Source organism: Mus caroli, unplaced genomic scaffold, assembly GCF_978045245.1.
Source record: "Mus caroli unplaced genomic scaffold, Mus_caroli_1 scaffold_2, whole genome shotgun sequence".
NCBI lineage: Eukaryota > Metazoa > Chordata > Mammalia > Rodentia > Muridae > Mus > Mus caroli.
Window position 1 is genome coordinate 128,664,509 of NW_028227257.1, and position 18,761 is coordinate 128,683,269.

At 37.7% G+C, this 18,761-nt stretch overlaps 1 protein-coding gene across 3 annotated transcripts in view; it reads right to left on the bottom strand.

The window, feature by feature from the left end:
- Rif1 (replication timing regulatory factor 1) overlaps nucleotides 1-18,761 on the bottom strand; it is a 49,338-nt gene that overhangs the window by 13,834 nt on the left and 16,743 nt on the right. For 2 of the 3 annotated variants that reach the window (XM_021150360.3, XM_021150374.3), the window contains 14 exons: nucleotides 18,332-18,442; nucleotides 16,277-16,339; nucleotides 15,999-16,099; nucleotides 14,784-14,870; nucleotides 13,660-13,733; nucleotides 12,292-12,472; nucleotides 10,023-10,130; nucleotides 9,544-9,693; nucleotides 9,086-9,185; nucleotides 4,551-4,815; nucleotides 3,669-3,711; nucleotides 2,289-2,491; nucleotides 926-1,025; nucleotides 162-281 (listed from right to left, as the gene is read on the bottom strand). In XM_021150360.3, coding sequence (XP_021006019.1) covers nucleotides 162-281; nucleotides 926-1,025; nucleotides 2,289-2,491; nucleotides 3,669-3,711; nucleotides 4,551-4,815; nucleotides 9,086-9,185; nucleotides 9,544-9,693; nucleotides 10,023-10,130; nucleotides 12,292-12,472; nucleotides 13,660-13,733; nucleotides 14,784-14,870; nucleotides 15,999-16,099; nucleotides 16,277-16,339; nucleotides 18,332-18,442 — 1,706 coding nt within the window. The remainder of the gene's footprint in view (nucleotides 1-161; nucleotides 282-925; nucleotides 1,026-2,288; nucleotides 2,492-3,668; nucleotides 3,712-4,550; nucleotides 4,816-9,085; nucleotides 9,186-9,543; nucleotides 9,694-10,022; nucleotides 10,131-12,291; nucleotides 12,473-13,659; nucleotides 13,734-14,783; nucleotides 14,871-15,998; nucleotides 16,100-16,276; nucleotides 16,340-18,331; nucleotides 18,443-18,761) is intronic. The other variant, XM_021150370.3, reaches the window with a different exon arrangement.

An 18,761-nucleotide genomic window follows, 5' to 3' on the forward strand; every position in this document is an offset into this window, starting at 1 on the left:
ATTACTAACAAGAAATCAGTCTGGGCTTCTACATCTACAAGCTTCCATTGCCAACTTTAACTATTATCCCATCACAATAACAAAATTTATTTTGACTTTTATAGCTCTTTATTCCAAAGCTAACATTTAAAATTCTAGTAAATATACTTCTGAAAACATACCTTGGCCGACAGTTTCACTTTTTTTTTTTTATCCTTTGTATGTGCCAAAATGGAATCTCTTTTTCCACTTGATTTTCTTTCCATGCCACTTATCTTGACATTTAATTGTGAATTCTCTGTCTATTGAGATAAAAATGAACACATTAAATACCTATCTATTATTCTGTTTCTTCTGGTCAGGTTGTCAAAATCAGTCTGATGACTACACAATTTAAATGGTATAAATTTCTGACTATTCTAGTCTACTGAAAACAAAAAAAGACTGTGCTGATACATAATCTACTTGTGTGTGTAGTCAGCTTTTTAGCTTTTACTTTTGTGAACCGAAAACAATACTTACTACTAGACTCAAATACTCAACACAGACTTGAAATTTAAGAAAAAAACTGAAGCTTTCAACATTCCAGAATAAAGGTTAATAAACCATAGGTAGAAAGAACACAAATATATCTAGCACGTTTTTCTCTTATACCAGGGTGTACAATTATGACACACAGATTTATGCTGAACACACTAACAAGCTGAACTGTTTTCTCTGGTGAGAATTCTTTTAGACATAACAAAAATCTCCACTGTATTTTTTTTCCTTCTGAATCGAAATATAGGTACCCCTGTTCCTGAGCAGAAAGCTTGTTTTCTAAAAGACCCCATTTCCTGTGGGCTGAAGACAAGGTGGTGTCACTGAATTCTTTCCTGTTCAAGTTCTGATTACTGCTGCTCACTGACATCAAACTACTCAAAAAGTTAAAAAACAAAAAACTTACCGATTCTGAATACGGTTCACTGGACTCGTGCATCATTTCAACATTTTCCAAACCAGGCAGCAGAAGCAAAATTTTCTCTTTGGCTTGTCTTAATATCGGTCTTTTAAAAAAGTACATAGATATAGATAACTCTTAAGTGAAATGCACTAGCAATGTTGGCAATATTACTTTAATTATGAAAGTGGTTCTCATGAATCTCAGGCTGGCCTCAAACCTGTAATTTACACCTCTGACTTTGAACTTTACACATTATTACAACACTGGAGAAATTAGACAATATTCGGATCTTTCTCTGGACTTTTCACAGCATTCCCAAACTTCCTCAACTTTCAAACCAAGGCACTTCCAACCCTCTGGAAGATGAGAGAGATCACCACATGTTCAAGGCCAAGCTATACTACAGATGTGAAACTTTGTCTTAAGAACTCAAAACTTATTTAAAAAAAAAAAAAGAAAAAGAAAATTCATGAGGGGTTATTGATGGCTTAGTGGTTAAAAGTTGTACCTCCAAAGAAGTCAGGTGCACTCCCCAAGACACACATCGTGGCTAACAGCCATGCATAAACCCAGTTCCAGAGGATCCAATGCCCTCCCTGACCTCCACAAACAACAGGCAAGCACATGGTATAAAGATATATACTCATGTATATAAAGTAATTTTGTTTAAAAATAACACACACACATTTTAAAATATTAGAAATAAATTGACTTAGCAGTTACGAGCTCTTCCAAAAGAAATGGCAGCCACAGTCTAAGAGAGATCTAATACCTTCTCTTGCCTCCACAAAGACAAGGCACACAACACAGGTGGTGCACATATAGACATAAGACCCATTCATGCAAAATAATCTTTTTCTCAATTTGTTTTAAAGAAGTAAAACATGCTGGATGTTGTGACACATGCCATTGACCCCAGCTCTCAGGAGGCAGAGACAAGTAAATCTCTATGAGTTGAAGGCTAGTCCGAACTACATAAGGAGTTCCAGGACAGCTGGTCTTATGTAGAGACCTTGTCACAGGAAAAGAAGAGAGGGGAAGGGAGGGGAGGGGAGGACAGGACAGGACAGGACAGGAGAAAAAAAGAACACAAGACAGAAACAAAACCAAAAGTTAAATATTCCTACCCATGTCTGGCTTTATTAATAACCTTTGATTCTGTGCCCTTGTTTATTTTCAAGGATATTCTATGGCATATACTATTTCCCTAAAATCAGTAAGTCTAACAGCAATTAACCCAAGTTTAAAGGCTTCCACATACTCTAATGGTACAATTAAATTCTCTGTGCATTTTATTTGTACCCAAATTCAAGTTTACATGATCAAATAGAACAAGCAGTTGCAGGAAGTTGTGATGCTAACATACTTTAATTCCTCAGGATACACCAGAGCTGTCGCTTTAGCAAATGTGGCATTCCACAACAGAGCACTCTGTTTCCGAATCTGTTTATTCTTGTGAAGAAATGTTATGCATAGGAGTGGAGAAAGATGTTCAAGAAGTTCACTGTCATAGGCTCCAAGATAGCTGAACTGTAGACATGCAACAATTTCTCCTAATAGCTTTTCTAACTAGGAAAGAGTGGGAAAAACAACAGGTACTGTAAATAACAAATCTGTACACTATGTTACTATTTTCATTAAAATCTGAACCATCTTTACAGCACCATGGTCATCATAAATATGCACTCCTCTTTACATATGAACGAACTATCAGGCAAACTTACATTAAGTAGCAGTGCTGTAATTTGATTCACAGATCTTTCTTGTTAACAGGATAAACGATTTCTTATTAATTGCAACAGTAATTAATAATTATTTACACAATTTATTAATACAAATTATAGCCCACATAAAAAGGGGTGAGATCTGAGAAAACATGAATTTTAAAAAAACACAGCCACTGAAGAATGCATATATACCCCATTATTTTATAGCCATTAAAATGAAGCAGGCCAGGCAATGGTGGCACATGCCTTTAATCCCAGCACTTGGGAGGCAGAGGCAGGCAGATTTCTGAGTTCGAGGCCAGACTGGTCTACAGAGTGAGTTCCAGGAGAGTCAGGGCTACACATTGAAACCCTGTCTTGGGTGGGTGGGGGAGGAGGTTGGGGGTTGGGGAGGGTTCTGTGGATAACAACACTTGCAGCTTGCTTTCAGAAGGCCTTACTTAGTTCAATTCTCAGCACCTGCGCTGCCTGTGAATATAGCTCCATGAGATCTGAAACCTTCTTCTGACATCTAGAGGAGTATATTTATGTACAACTATACACATATGCAATTTGAAATAAAAGTTTTTTAAATGATGGCAAGCAAAAAAGGGCCTTTGCACTAAGGCTGACAGCATATCTGCTCCTGGGCCTACATGGCAGGAGAACCATCTCCTGCACGAGTCCTCTGACTCTGACGTCTGACACTATGACATGCAGGCATGCATATGCACACACAGGAAATACAAGTGTGAAACAGTAATAATATAACCACCATAAGAATCAATTATGTAGCCGGGCGTGGTGGCGCACGCCTTTAATCCCAGCACTCGGGAGGCACAGGCAGGCGGATTTCTGAGTTCGAGGCAAGCCTGGTCTACAGAGTGAGTTCCAGGACAGCCAGGGCTACACAGAGAAACCCTGTCTCGAAAAACCAAAAAAAAAAAAAAAAAAAAAAAGAATAAATTATGTATACAAAAGATTATTGCCTAAACCATACCCTGTCCCCATTGATAATTGTATGGACATTGTCTACTTACCTTGTTGTTCAAACTAGTATACACTTTAGGAGCCTCATCCAGCCTGAGGAGAAAGATGTAAGATAGTTATATTTTTAAATGCTATCGCTACACTACTTATCAAACTAAGTCTCAAAATGAAGCAATACAGCCACAAAAATAAGGTAAAATAGTCACACAGTAGTATAAAATGTCCCAAGAATAAGATGCCAAATATTATACATGTAGTAAATGTAAGTAATAAACAATTAGAAAATAAAATTAAATTCCCAGAACAGACACCTAGTGGTCATGGTAACTACTTGCCTATCTCCTATCTTTTCTTTATGGAAGGCTCGGGGTCTGAGGGTCTGGGGAGTTACTATTTTGCCATACCTCCCTATAATTGTTTGTTTTTTAAGTGTTCCAGACAACAAAGTGTATAGAAAAACAAAGTTACTATGTTTAAATTATACCCATCAGGGCCCAGCAGAGGTACAGTTCACTGCTGGTCATAAGAACATGGGGGTATGAGTGTAGATCTGCAGCTCCTGCTTCTAAGAGCCTGGAGCTGGAACTGGGGAGCTCCAAGTTAGCAAGAAGCCTATCTCAAAAAGCAAGGTAGAGCCGGTTGGTGGTGGCACCCATCTTCAATGCAGGCACTCAGGAGGTAGAGGCAGATTCAGAGGCCTGAGTTTGAGGCCAGCCTGGACAGTTAGAGCTACAGAGTAAAACCCTGTTTTGAAAAACAAAAACAAAAAACAAAAAGGAAGAAGCAAGGTACAAAGTTAATAAAAGATAGCAGTCTGTGACTCCTACATGTATGTGCATATATGTGAATATATTTACGGACATATACACATACAAAACACGTTATAAAAATCAATGTAGTTAATTCAACATCAATGAGCTGAAAATACTTACTTTGAGTTTTCATACAGTAAAGCCAGAGGTCTTGTAAAAGTTGCAAATATTTCTCGGATCATAGAGGGCAAGGAAATATGTCCAAATACATTGGAAAGCATGCTAATGATAGAGTTACCAATAGCAAGCAGTGTATCAGAGAATGTTTCCTTGAGGCTTAGAGTTTGGAAAGAATCGATGACTCTCACAATTAGCTTAAATAAAGAAGCCAATTTCCCTAGAGGCTCCTTCTTCTTTCTGGACCAATCTGAAGATCCCTGCGGTGCTAAGACATAATTGGGTTGATTAAAAACTTAAGTACTTTGATATGTCACTATCACTTTTATGCTTTGCATTTAAATGCTAAATATATCAAATATACATGTTCTTGCTGCTAACTGAAACTTCATATAAACCTTCAAATGATACAGCATTAAGGAATAAATATCAATAGAATATAAATAAAATCCAAATTCAATGGAAAGGAGCTGGTAGATCTCAATTAAGAAATCAAAATAAATAAGAATTTCTAAAACAATTATAAAATACATCTCAATTTCTTTATATACCTCAGAATTTTAATAACGTGTTTATAATTATGAAAATACATGACCAAAGTAACAAAGAATAAATGTTTTCATTAGAAATGTATATTCCTAGTCACACACAGTTCCTTAATCCCTGCAAATAATGAGAAAAGAATTCAGAAAAACACTAGTACCTCTTTTCTAGACTGGACTATTTATCTTAAAAGTACGTATTTTCCTTTATAGTCCCCTCTTAGATAACTACTCTCCAGATTCCAGGTACAAAACAAAAGCCACATTTCTCTTGCTCTGAAAGTCATTCTTGTTTTAAAATTACCTGTTTCTGTAAAACAATCAAGACTTGGGAGAGCTCAAGTTTAAGGGAATAGTATAGAACTCATACCTTACTAGCCTCATGAACTGAAATCAAGGCAGGCTACAACTAAAAACATGTCAATCATCTCATCTAGAAGCAGTTTCTTCAATCTAAATATACATTTTAAAATAAAAGAATTTCTGCTACTCAGGAACCCTCATACTAAATGTTGAGCCTAAGGTACCAGGATATGGCTAAGGTAACAAGGGGATGTCAGTAAACTGTCACAAACACAAAAAGTTGTCTAACCAAATTTGATCGCTCTATCAGTAAGTAAGTAGGTAGGAAGGAAGGAAGAATAAGAGCAACTAAATTGAGTAAGCACAAATGCAAGAATCTGACTACAACCAGAAGCTTATCCATAAAAACAGGTAACAGAGATAACATCCAATCCATGTCCTCAGTAAAGGGACCCAGAAACAATGTACCTGAGTAGCAATGAACTGCTCTGAGTTTTTACATCCTAGTCTCAGACAAAAAAAGAGAACTGTTTCTAGGAAGAATAATTCCAATCTGTAAGAAAAGTACAAGATCTGCGTTCTTTCCAGCTTCTGGCTATTATAAATAAGGCTGCTATGAACATAGTGGAAAGGACCCAGATATAGCTGTCTTTTGTGAGACTATGTCGGGGCCTAGCAAACACAGATGTGGATGCTCACAGTCAGCTATTGAATGGATCACAGGGCTCCCAATGGAGGAGCTAGAGAAAGCACCCAAGGAACTAAAGCAAACTGCAACCCTAAAGGTGGAACAACATTATGAACTAACCAGTACCCCAGAGCTCTTGACTCTAGCTGCATTTGTATCAAAAAATGGCCTAGTCGGCCATCACTGGAAAGAGAGACCCATTGGACTTGCAAACTTTATATGCCCCAGTACAGGGGAACGCCAGGGCCAAAAAGGGGGAGTGGGTGGGTAGGGGAGTGGGGGGTGGGGTGGGTATGGGGGACTTGTGGTATAGCATTGGAAATGTAAATGAGCTAAATACCTAATAAAAAATGAAAAAAAAAAAAAAGAAAAGTACAAGATAAGGCTGAATAGTCTGCAAAACTCATAAATAGGAGTAATCTGTCAAAATATTGTAAGATGTCATTCTATACTAAGGTGCATGGGGGGTGGGGGGGAGAGAGAGGTTCGAGACAGGGTTTCTCTGTGTAACCCTGGCTGTCCTGGAACTCACTTTGTAGACCAGGCCTCAAACTCAGAAATCCGCCTGCCTCTGCCTCTGCCTCCCAAGTGCTGGGATTAAAGGCGTGAGCCTCCACCCCTGGCTTGCTAAAGTGCATTCTTAACAAGTAAAGGCATTTGGTTGTATACCCCAGTACAAAGGAAGAAAGAATTTAGAACAGACTACTTACTATACAAGCATGAAGACCTAAATAAATCTGTATCCTCAGCATCAACAAAAGAGCAAAACAAACAAATAAATAAACAAAGGGGGGCAGAAGAGGCTGAGCATGTTATAGAATCCCAATGCTGGGGAAAAAATAAGACTATGAGGGTGGGGTTCCTGGTGCCCAGACTAGCCGATCAGTGGAATCAAGGGTTACTGAAATCCTGTCTCAAAAAAATTTGGCAGTAAGAAAGTCATGGAGAGATGGCTTAGCATTTAGGAGCACTGACTGCTCTTCCTGAGGTCCTGAGTTCAATTACCATCAACCACAGGATGGTTCACAGCCATCTACAATGAATGGGTTTGGTGGCCTCTTCTAGTATGTCTGAAGATAGTTACAGTACACCCATAATACAATAAACAAATCTTGAAAAAAAAGAAAAGAAACAAGGAGTCATGGCTGGTAACCTTCCTAATGTTCTAACTCTTCCATACTCAGAATAATGTGTTCATACCCCCAACCATAAAATCATAGTTAATTGTTAGTTCAGCGTAGCTGTCATTTTGCTGTTATGGAATGTAATGTAAATATTTTTGGAGACAAAGGTTTGCCAATGGAATGGTATCAGAACCCACAGGTTGAAAACCACTGTAACAGAGGAAGGCACCAGACATGGACCTTTCTGTGAAACCCACTCGCATATACTACAAATCTCTCTTTTCTCTCTCTCTCTTTCTCTCTCTCTCACTCTCACACACTCACACACACACACACACACACACACACATACACACAAAGAAAAGATATAAAAATACACAGAAGCAATTTTATGGAAAATAAAAAGGAAAGAAAATCCATCAGTTGTGTCACTGGAATTTATTTTCTATGACTCTAGTAGAAAAGATATAATTCTACTCAATAACTATGAGATAAATTTTCTGAGAATGACAACTTAAAACAGGAATTTTATAATGTAACTGATAAGAAATCAGCTGATTTCTAATACAGACTAATTTAATGTAATCAAATAAAAACAGTGTGATCACTTCAGAAATCAGTGAGTGGGGCCATGGTAGCTCATGACTTTAATCTCAGAAGGATCACCAACAAATTTTAGAATTTCACAAGCTCTAAAGTTCCAAGATATGCCTAGTCTATCAAGTAAGATCCTATCTATCTCCCAAAAGACAGTTTTAAATATAAAACAAATACTCAGTGATTTAGGAAGCTGCTTTAACAGGAGATGATAAAGTCATGCGTCAGGCTTCCTGAGAACAAGGTATTTGAAGCTAAGGATATGTAGCTCAATTGGTACAGTGCTTGCCTGTCAGGCACAAAACCCTGGGTTGTATCACTAGGAACAAAACCACCGTGCCTGTAATCTCAGCAATAAGCAGAGACAGGAGAATTAGAAGTAAAGGAACTCCTGGACTGCACAATTAGAAGACTGTGTCTCACATAAAAGTCAAAAAATAAATGAATTCCTCTTTGGGGCAAGTTATAGGCCAGCATGGGCTTTTTGTCTCTGGGGCAAAGAAAAAAAAAATACAAAATCAAAAGTGTGGGTCAGGGGACATTCAGTCTCTCATGGCAGCCACAATACACCATTTATTACTTAATAGGTAACTTTACAATGGAAACGACACAAACCAACCAACAATATAGATTAATGCCAGAAATGAATGAAGTATGAATTTAAAAAGCACCACGACATTTGTTCTGTGGTATTTCTATTACAAATAAAAAACCCAAAAAACTAAAATGAGGAAATATGGTAAGTTCAAATGAAAGACTAAACAAACAAACAAACAAACAAATGTTGGCCAAGTGCCTCATCTGTGAAGAACTTAAAATAATACTGAGGAAACATTCCAAGCTGTTTAAACTGATATCTGTATCATGCTTTCAAACAAACACACACACAAAGGAATGAAAGAAAAACAAAACGTATACCTTGGAAAATATACTAAAACAAAAACAAACTTGGGGTTTTGTTCCTTTGAGATTGAGTCCGGTTTTGTAGCCGACCAAGACTGACCCAGTACTCATTCACTATCCCATCCTAGCCCTGGAATGGAGGTGAACCTCCAAGTCAACTGCCAGAATTTAGGAGTGGGCCCAGCCATAACTGTCATTGGAGAATCTAACCAAAAGATGTGTAGACAATTCTAACAGTATTTCTCTACACTGAAAATTTGCTTAATTAGCAAAATAATCTGGTAAGTTTATAAAGTGAACTAAGGAAAGCCAGCTGTAAGAATTTTCCCTGAAATTTCAGCTATGAAATACCATATTAACAAAGGTAAAGACAATACTTACATTTGATTTTTGGCTGGTATTTCTTACTATATGGTGAAAAGTCGATACAATCAACCATTACAATAATAATATGAGAGATCCTGTCCAAGAATAGCAAATCCTAGGAAGAAATTTAATATGATAATTAGAAAACTTTACTACAGCCACAGTACTAGACAGTCAAGACACACAAATAATATTTTTAGTGTTTATGCTACAAATAAATACATGGTCATAAGTACTTCCTAGTTATACACTCAGCAATGTGCTTCTCAATGACTGGCAACTAGGCTGCCTGAAAGCTGAGCTCTGCATAGCACAAGAAAGGTACTGTTAAGAAAAGCTTAGACTAGGATTAGCATTAAGAGAAAGAGGCATTCCAAGGTTATTAAGACTTGTGCTTATCTCATACGGAAGTTGTCAATAAACTGTCTATCTCCAATTTTTAAAAAAAGGTACGGGGGGGGGGGGGGACTCACTGAAAGGGCTTCATCTTCCAAACTGCACATTATTTTAGAAGAAAGTTCTTCACAGCACAGATTCTCTTCTGCTGTTGCCACCAAAGCAGCACAGCGAGTAAATGCTCGATACAATTCTGACCAAGTTTTAAGTAAAGCTTTCATGGTACCCTAATAAGAAAAATAAATTTGACAAATTGACACCATACCACCTATATAGCAGGATGAACACATTTCTTAAGTCTATGAAAAGTGACACATTTCATTTGTCAGGGGGATCTGTTACAACTCTCTACTAGGTTCTATATGAAGAGCACCATTAATTACCAAAGATCAAAAGTCAAAGAAGGCCAAAACCCAAGTCCTCATTCCAGTCGTCTCTTATCTATCTCCACCCCACAAACACAAATTCAAAAAAAATCAAGGTTGGCACTAACCATATATAATGGCAGTATTTCCAGAAAGGCAAAAACCATTCCACAACCATAGCATGTTCTTACCGTGGGAAATGTCTGCGCTGAAAAAATATGGTTGATGGGTAAAGTCAATGCACCATAGATGGCACTAAAATTATGTTCTAAGGCATCGCCTTGATTCACTTCATTGGTCTGAAACAGAAAATATAAAGTTAAACAAATTACTACTTCTAATCCTACATAATAATATAACTCATATATAACAAAGCAGGATTCTACTAGAACATATTCTAGAGATGTTGCACTTCTAGCCCTAGATACCAGAAATGAAAATAAACACCTATGCAAAAATCAAGATGTCATACTCAAGTATGCTGATCTCGAACTCAACATCTGGCATTCTGACTATCATGGGAAGACAGCTGGAAATGATGGGGATACAACTCAAGGTCATGGACTGCTGGCTACCTCAATTACCTGAGCAGAAAGCTCCAAAACAGAAAACAGACTTCTAGTCTTCCGAATTCTGACAACATAGATTCCTATTTATTATTAGTAGAAGTACAGCCCAGTTATTATCTGTGTTCTTTTTTTTTTTTTAAAGATTTATTTATTTATTATATGTAAGTACACTGTAGCTGTCTTCAGACACTCCAGAAGAGGGCGCCAGATCTCGTTACGGATGGTTGTGAGCCACCATGTGGTTGCTGGGATTTGAACTCTGGACCTTCGGAAGAGCAGTCGGGTGCTCTTACCCACTGAGCCATCTCACCACAGTTATTATCTGGAGATGTACTTAATGTTGAGTGCTTGACTCTAGCACTTAACATAAAACAATTCATTTAAAAGGGGGAAAAAAACCGTAATTCTCACTGGTCACTAGTGACACAGTATTTTAATCCCAGCATTCAGGAGGGAGAGACAAGCAGATCTCCTAATTCTAGGCCAATCTGACCTATAGATCAGGTTTCAAGACAGCCAGGGAGGGCTACAAAGAAAAACCCTGTCTTGAAATACAAACAAAAACTTCTAGTTAATTCTCTTGTTTTTGCCAACTGGTTCATCTAAATTTTGTTCTCAGAACAAAGCAAGCAAGAGAGAGAGAAATTCCTAAGCTAGAAGTTAAAGCTTACACCAGCAATTACAGCATCTGAATGCTGAAGTGGGGCTGCTAAGACTCAAGAGGCCAACCTGGGCTACAATGAGTACCAGGGCAACACCACTATAAAGGCAGGCATCTCAAAACACACAGAACCGCAAATAATCCTGAAAACAATAGTCAGACCAGTAGACTCCTAAAAGCCCTCGACCACCATTCAAGGTGAGGATTCATTTGTTTTTTTGGTTTTTTTTGTTTTGTTTTTTTTGGGGGGTGGGGGGTGGGGGCAGGGTTTCTCTGTGTAGCCCTGGTTGCTCTATAGACCAGGCTGGCCTCAAACTCAAAGGTATGTGCCACCACAGCAGAGCTAGGGTTAGGATTATAGGAAAGTGCTAGCTAGCTTAAGAAGCCAACTTTTATAAAACTCATCTGTGGAGTTTTCATCCCATGTCATCAACCTAAAGAATATCCAAAGAAATCTGAACTATGTATGTCCCAAAAGCAAACAAAATATACCAAAACAAAACCATTGAAGTTATTTTGTGTTCCATATCTTACTACTTTAAACCTATAAACACTTAAATGTAAAAAATCCTCCACTCTGACAGGAAGGATAAATGAGGCCCCCTGGTTGGACTCTGCATATGTAGTAACAGATCAGAGGTGGGAACACACAACCGTTGAAGACCAGCTTTGGGAAGCTAGGACATGAAGCCAGCTTGGCTACAGAATAAGACTGTTGCAAGGGGAAAACAAAACAAAGACCATGTTATACTGGAATTGTACCAGGTAGGGAACAACAGACGTATTCAAATGATTCAAATACTGGAAAGATGGGGAAGAAAAAAAAAAAAAAAATCACAGGACATGGGAAACCAGTGTAGGCTACACAGTAAGATACTGACAGACCATTATCATATAAAGGCAGGTACTATTGGCACTATTAAAGGGTAAGGAACTGTTTGAAACTACTTCCTATCACTATGAAAAATGGAATACACTAATCAATCACTAAGTACATATAGTATATAAAAATAGTATTTCTATTTTTATTTAAATTCATACTTACGCTCTTTCCAATATAGGGGGAATGGGGACTAGAACTAGCATAGCATAAGCCTACTACCTCCTAGCACTGAGTGAGCGGTAGCAGGACTGAGCCAAACAGAAGAGCAGCCTGAGCTACATAGCATCCTTTATAAATAAATAGTAGTCCAGACTAGGGTGAGGGGAGTCATAGCAGATGTGTCCTACCTGATGAATCACATCAGTCAGTGGACTGACTATCATACTCCACATTCTCCAGAGATGCTCCTTGTTTACCAACTGCTTTGCATTCTGATTAATCACAGTTAGTACAGAATCACTAAAAGCCAGTGGTGATGTCGGACCAGAAAGCACACAGCCTACAAGTGTTTCTAGATTGAGAAAAAACCTAAAAAATATGAACAATGTGCATCAGAATGGCCATTTCATCCTTATGAATTATTAACAAAACTCTAACAGGTGCACACAAGAAATGATGAATTTTTAAGTCGGTTTCATTATTTATCCCCCAGCCTCTAACACATGACTTAAGACTTAAAATTTATTACGACACAAGAGTTGGAATTGTAACCCAATGGTTAAGAAGAACTTGTTCTTCCAGAGGATCTGGGTTCAGTTCCTAGGACCTACATTGTGACTCATGACTCACAGATCCAAAGGATTTGATACCCTCTCTTCTGGCCTCCACACATACACATGGGACAGACATACAAGCTGGCCAAACACTCACACACATAAAAATCTTTAAAAAAAAAAAATATTATGTGGCACAAGGCCTGGTGGCAAGCATCTGTAAGCCCAGCACCTGGGACTCTGACGTAAGTTCTAGAGTGAGAGTGGCCTGAGCTTCAAAGCCACATCACAAAACACAAAATGTGCAACTGACCTTTTCATCTGTAATCTAGCACTCTGAAGGTAGAGACAGAAGTGCCACAAGTTTAAAGCCAGCCTAGGTTGTATACAGTGAAAACATCTCTAAATAGGAAAAAAAATTAAAACAAACTTGTGAAATACAATAAAAAGAATCTCATTCGCCAGGCAGTGGTGGCACAGGCCTCTTATCCCAGCACTCACTAGACAGAGTAGGCAGCAGGTAAATCTCTGAGTTAGAGGCCAGCCTGGTCTAAAGTGAGTTCCAGGAACAGCCAGAGCTACAAAGAAAGCCTGTCTTCAGGGAAAAAAGAAAAATGAAAAGAAAGGATCTCTGGATGCAATCATTGTTCATGAAAAAGTAAAGCACACAGGCACACATGCACACACAATCAGGAATGGGACTGGGATTAGTGACATAAGCTCTAATCCCAGAAAAGTAGGCAGATTTCTTTGTTCAAGGACAGGCATGGCTGTACACCAGGCTGGTCTACACAGCAAGGTTAGGAATACAGACAAAGTCCAAATAAAAACACCAAAAAACAAACAAAAAGGGCATAGCAACATACATCTGTTATGCTAGAAGTTAGCAAGTGGGGAGAAGAGAATAAATTCTTATTAGTTTCTTTACATAACAATCCCAGGCCATCCTGAGACTTAGAGACCACGGCTGGATTTAAAATAAAAAACAAGGTACAGACTTACTTCTCATCTTCTACACCACATTCTAAAAGATTGTTGTTGAAAATTAACTGGATTAAGAACAATGCTGGAGTTCCCTGCAAAGGGAAGGAAACAAAGTTATAATCCTGAACAAAAAACTGTTTTCTGCAGTCTCTCAACGTGACTTATTTTAGCATGAGTTATCTTTTTTAGCATTATTTTTAGGGTATGATGACAAGTTTATTTCTAAAAACCACACACAATGCCAGGCATAGTGGCACACACTTGTAATCAAAACACCCAGTAGGTTGAGGTAGCAACAGTCTTGAGTTCAAGACCAGCGTGGGCTAAAGAGACCCTATCTTTAAAACAAACAAAACAAGCAAGATATGAAAGCACATAGGAAGCTGAGACTGGGAGATATGTGAGTTTGAGATTTTAGAAGCAAACCTGATCTACAACACAGAGTTAGGCCAACTACAGACAGCCTTAAAATTTTCTTTTAAAAAAAAAAGAAGCAAAATAGATGGTCCAGTGGCTAAGAGTGTTCTGTTCTTATAAAGGATGGACCAGGCTTCAGTTCTCATACCCAAATCAAGTGGCTCACAAACTCCTGTTTAACTCTAGCTCCAGGAGCAGGAGAATATGGTGTCTTCTCCTGGTCTCTGCCAAGTACTGCACTCACACATAAGACACACTTAAAAGTAAAATGAACAGTAAATAAACATATTTAAAAATAATCAAATATATCTGTATGCTCTGGATCACAGGCCTTCTGTGAGAAATCACAGATGGCGAGGCTTTCAGCTGTTACAAGCAAAACACAACTAACACACTCACCTACTAACACACTCACCTACAATCTGTCACAATATCAAGCTAATATTATCAAGCTTTCAAATATTTTAGCAGTAGCCAGTAATACTATCACATACAAACAAAAAAAAAAAACTTTCTTTCTGGAATCTTATTATTCAATCCAGGAAAAAAAGTTCATCTACCTATTGGCATAACACTGCCTTTAATTTCTAACAGCAATCTATTATTTTGCATACAATTTTTTTAACTTAATCAGCTAGATACAGTTAAGTATTTAAGAAATCTAAAAGAAATTTTTTGTTTTGCCAATCTTTATCATATCACTACATTACATTTAAGATACTTGCATTAAGAATATCCATATTAGCAACCTGATATGCTGGTGAACCTAGTACTTTCTGAGGAAGTCCTTTAACTGTAATTTCCATGAGAACCTAAGAAAGAAATATTTTACAGTAGTTAGCCATAAAAACCTGAAAACTTGTTACACCGTAAAAATCTTACAATGTCATCTATGTTTTTAGCAATTTACTAGACGTAACCATTACTCATGGTTCACTACAGTACATTTAAAAAGGAAAAAAAAAAATATATATATATATATACAAACACACATGTATGTATCTATATATTCACATTATTTTAAAAGTTCAAAAATACAGAAAATAGACTTCTACCTTATTACCAGTTTTGTATTACTATGAGAAGAAAGCTCTATGGGCACATATCCATAATTTAACCATTCTTCTATAAATTAACCTGACACTTTCTTTTACATGGTTATGAGAAATTCTACAATTACATATTTACTATAACGGGCCTAGAAACAAACATTTCAATAGCTTGTTAACTACAAATTAACTCTCAGATTACAGATGCAGATGCTTGCGCCTCTTTTAACTGTTCTCCAAACAACTTCCTGTGCTTCCTGCAGTGATGTCAACTACACACTGTGTTAAGTGTCATAATAGTTCTTAGTAATAGCAAACCAGTTGTTTTGAAAATACTCTATAGTTGACAGCATTTATTTGAGCCTTGTCCATTTAACTCTTTAAAACTGCAAGTGTCTTTACAAACCCATGAACCAAGAAAGCAATTAATCAAGCTAATCTCCTCCACAGCCCTTGATACCATCTACTATCCTACTCAGCAGTGTTATTTAAATGTCAGTCTGAAAAGGCAAGTAAGACTCAGAATTTAAAAATGTTATTTGTTCACTATATTATAAAAATCACATACAATTTATTTTTTCCATTCCTACTACTTAAATAGAAACTATTTCATTTAATATAAAGTCAGTAACAGTGTGTTATTGTTACCTTGCACTCTAATTGGACATTAGAATATGTTTAATTCAAGTTGCATTCCATTTTTTGGTGAAAGGCTGATCCCTTTAACCACACTATACCTGCTGCTGCTACAACTGTTTACTATGTAGATTTCAAGTGACATTTGAATGGAACTTACAATAAACTGTTAAGTCAAAAGGCCTGTGTCAAATCTCATCTGAACAAGTATCAATTGAACTTCAAGACTTTGAGGTGATTTACAAACATATTTACCAGTGTTTTCGATACAGGAAATACTTCTGACTTCACTATGTTTTCCAAAGATTTTAGTAGGAGGGTCAAAACTTCAGAACCTGATCTTTCTTTTCTGTTTCCTATCAAAGAATAAAAAGAAAGCTAAGATTCTAAACATGTTTTTTAGGCGACTATTGTCTACTAAAGAGCTATAAAGATTGTTTTACAAAGCAACAACGCCTACTAAGTGAACCCTTTGCAGCCAAGCACTGAACTTGCACTGTGTGAAGGTCATGGACCACTGGGACAGTGCTTACCTGCTTCAGTAACTGACTTCACCAAGCTAATTAGCTCCTTCCAGATAGCACTGACTACTGCATCTGTCAAGGAAATACACAAGGTTCAGTTTCTAGCACCTGATTTGTAACCCCAGTTCCAATGAACATGGTGATGATGATGCCTTCTTATGACTTCCTTGAGTACACATACATACAATAATACAAGACAATAATCATACACATAAAATAACTCTTAAAATCCAAACTTTTCTCCAGTTCCTCATACTAAAGAAATAACAACCTGAAAGCTAATTTGAATATTATTTCCTTATGCTATTTATAAAGCCACCATTTCAATGTTTCTTAAAAGAAATTAAAATTTTTAAGAAGGACGCCAGGTAGTGGTAGCATACGCCTTTAATCTCAGCACTTGGGAGGATTTCTAAGTTCAAGACCAGCTTGGTCTATAGAGTGAGGTCCAGGACAGCCAGGGCTCAGAGAAACCCTGTCACCCTGTCTCGAAAAAGCAAAACACACACACACAAAAAAAATTGAGGTGGACTAAACATACCATGGTAACAGCAGGCCAACCATATAACAAAGAATAAATGTTTCTACTTTTCTCTTTTTCCTTCTGTAGGATTTTTTTTAACCTTTTAATGTTGTATCCACACCGCTTTTGCAGAAAGAAAAGCACCATATCCATGCTTGCTGATATTTATATCCCCTGCACTTAAGGGGCAAGGACAAGAGGACTGCTGGACATTGCATGCCAGCAGAGCTACATAGCCCAAGATGCTTTCTCCAAAGGATGCAAGTTTCCCAAGTCTAGACTCCACCACTCCCGCCACCCACACCAACACCCACATCTACCCTTTTATTTACTACAGAATAAAAAGAACCAAGGAAATGGCTCCTTGGGCACTTACTGCCAGGTCTGATAAGCAGAGTTCAATCCTGAGACCCCCACATAGTAGAGAGAACTAAGTTCTAAAAGTTGTCCTGTCCTCCACATGCCACATGACAATGAATAAATGGACACATACATGTATATAATGGGACAAACTGCTTCATTTTCCAAGCAGCTAAGTAACTTTTATCTACTTATTTTTTTTTTTAAAGATTTATTTATTATATGTAAGTACACTGTAGCTGTCTTCAGACACTCCAGAAGAGGGCGCCAGATCTCGATACGGATGGTTGTGAGCCACCATGTGGTTGCTGGGATTTGAACTCTGGAACTCTGGACCTTTGGAAGAGCAGTCGGGTGCTCTTACCCACTGAGCCATCTCACCAGCCCTTATCTACTTATTTTTGAGAGTCAAGCTCTAGATCTGGATATCACGTCAGCCTCAAATCACTGCCCCATGCCTCAGCTTCTGCAGAGCTGGGATGGTTTGCTACCTTACTCATGTCTATTTTGAAAACAAGGTCTCATTCTGCTGTCCAGGGTTGCCTCAATCCTATTTCACAAAGGTAAGCCACCATAAAAGGCTTTACATTTCTTTTATTGGGCCCTAAGCACAAATTTGAATGCAAAGACTGAAGATGTAAAGTCTAGGCTTGAGTCAAATTTCTACTAGTCACTTATAAAACTATGTATTATTTATCTCTTTATACAACTAGCTTCTTTCTTTTCCTAGGCAGCTTTGACATACCTGGAATGTGCTACATAGACAACACAGGCATCAATAATCACAGAGATTGGCCTGCCTCTGCCTCCCCCATGCTGTCAGCCACTCCACTCCAATCTCATTTCTAATGGTGTAATACAAGTTATATCAAAAAAACAAAAAAAACAAAAAAACAAATTTTTCATTGCACAATTTGGCCAATGAGTTAATACCAAACAAATATTTACAATTTGAGCTTCCTTCAAAGCACACTTTTGGTGGCTGATAAGATGGCTCGATGGGTAAAGGTACCTAAATTCGATTCGGAAGATGTACCTGGTAGAGAACTTGAGTCCCAAATAGTTGTCCTCTGACATCCACATACGCTGTGGCACATGTATGACCACACACATAGACAAGCAAACAAGATAAATACTTAAAAAATAAGCACTTTTGAATTCTAAAACTTCCCCAGATTTACCTGAGGCATCCTTTCCCACTGAGACAAAGCTGTCATGAACTGCAGTGATAAGTGTATGTGCATACTTTGAGAAGAAAGAAGGGCTGCTGATTAGCGGGTGCTCCAGTGGCTCTAAAATGGAAAAGCAAATACAGTCAGATTTATAAAGCAAATTTCACACACACACACACACACACACACACACCCCTATTCTTAAATGTCTAAAAATATTTTTCCTTGAAAGGTTGAAATTCAGCCAGTCGTAATGACTCCATGCACTAATTCCAGCACTTGGGAGGCAGAGGCAGGTGGATCTCTTTGTGTTTTAGGCTAGCAAGAGCTGTTATACAGAAAAACCCTTTCTAAAGGAAAAATTTAAAAAAACAAACAACAGAAAGGAAAAAAACGAGTATTTATGCGCTAATTTCAAATACAAGACCATCATTACTAG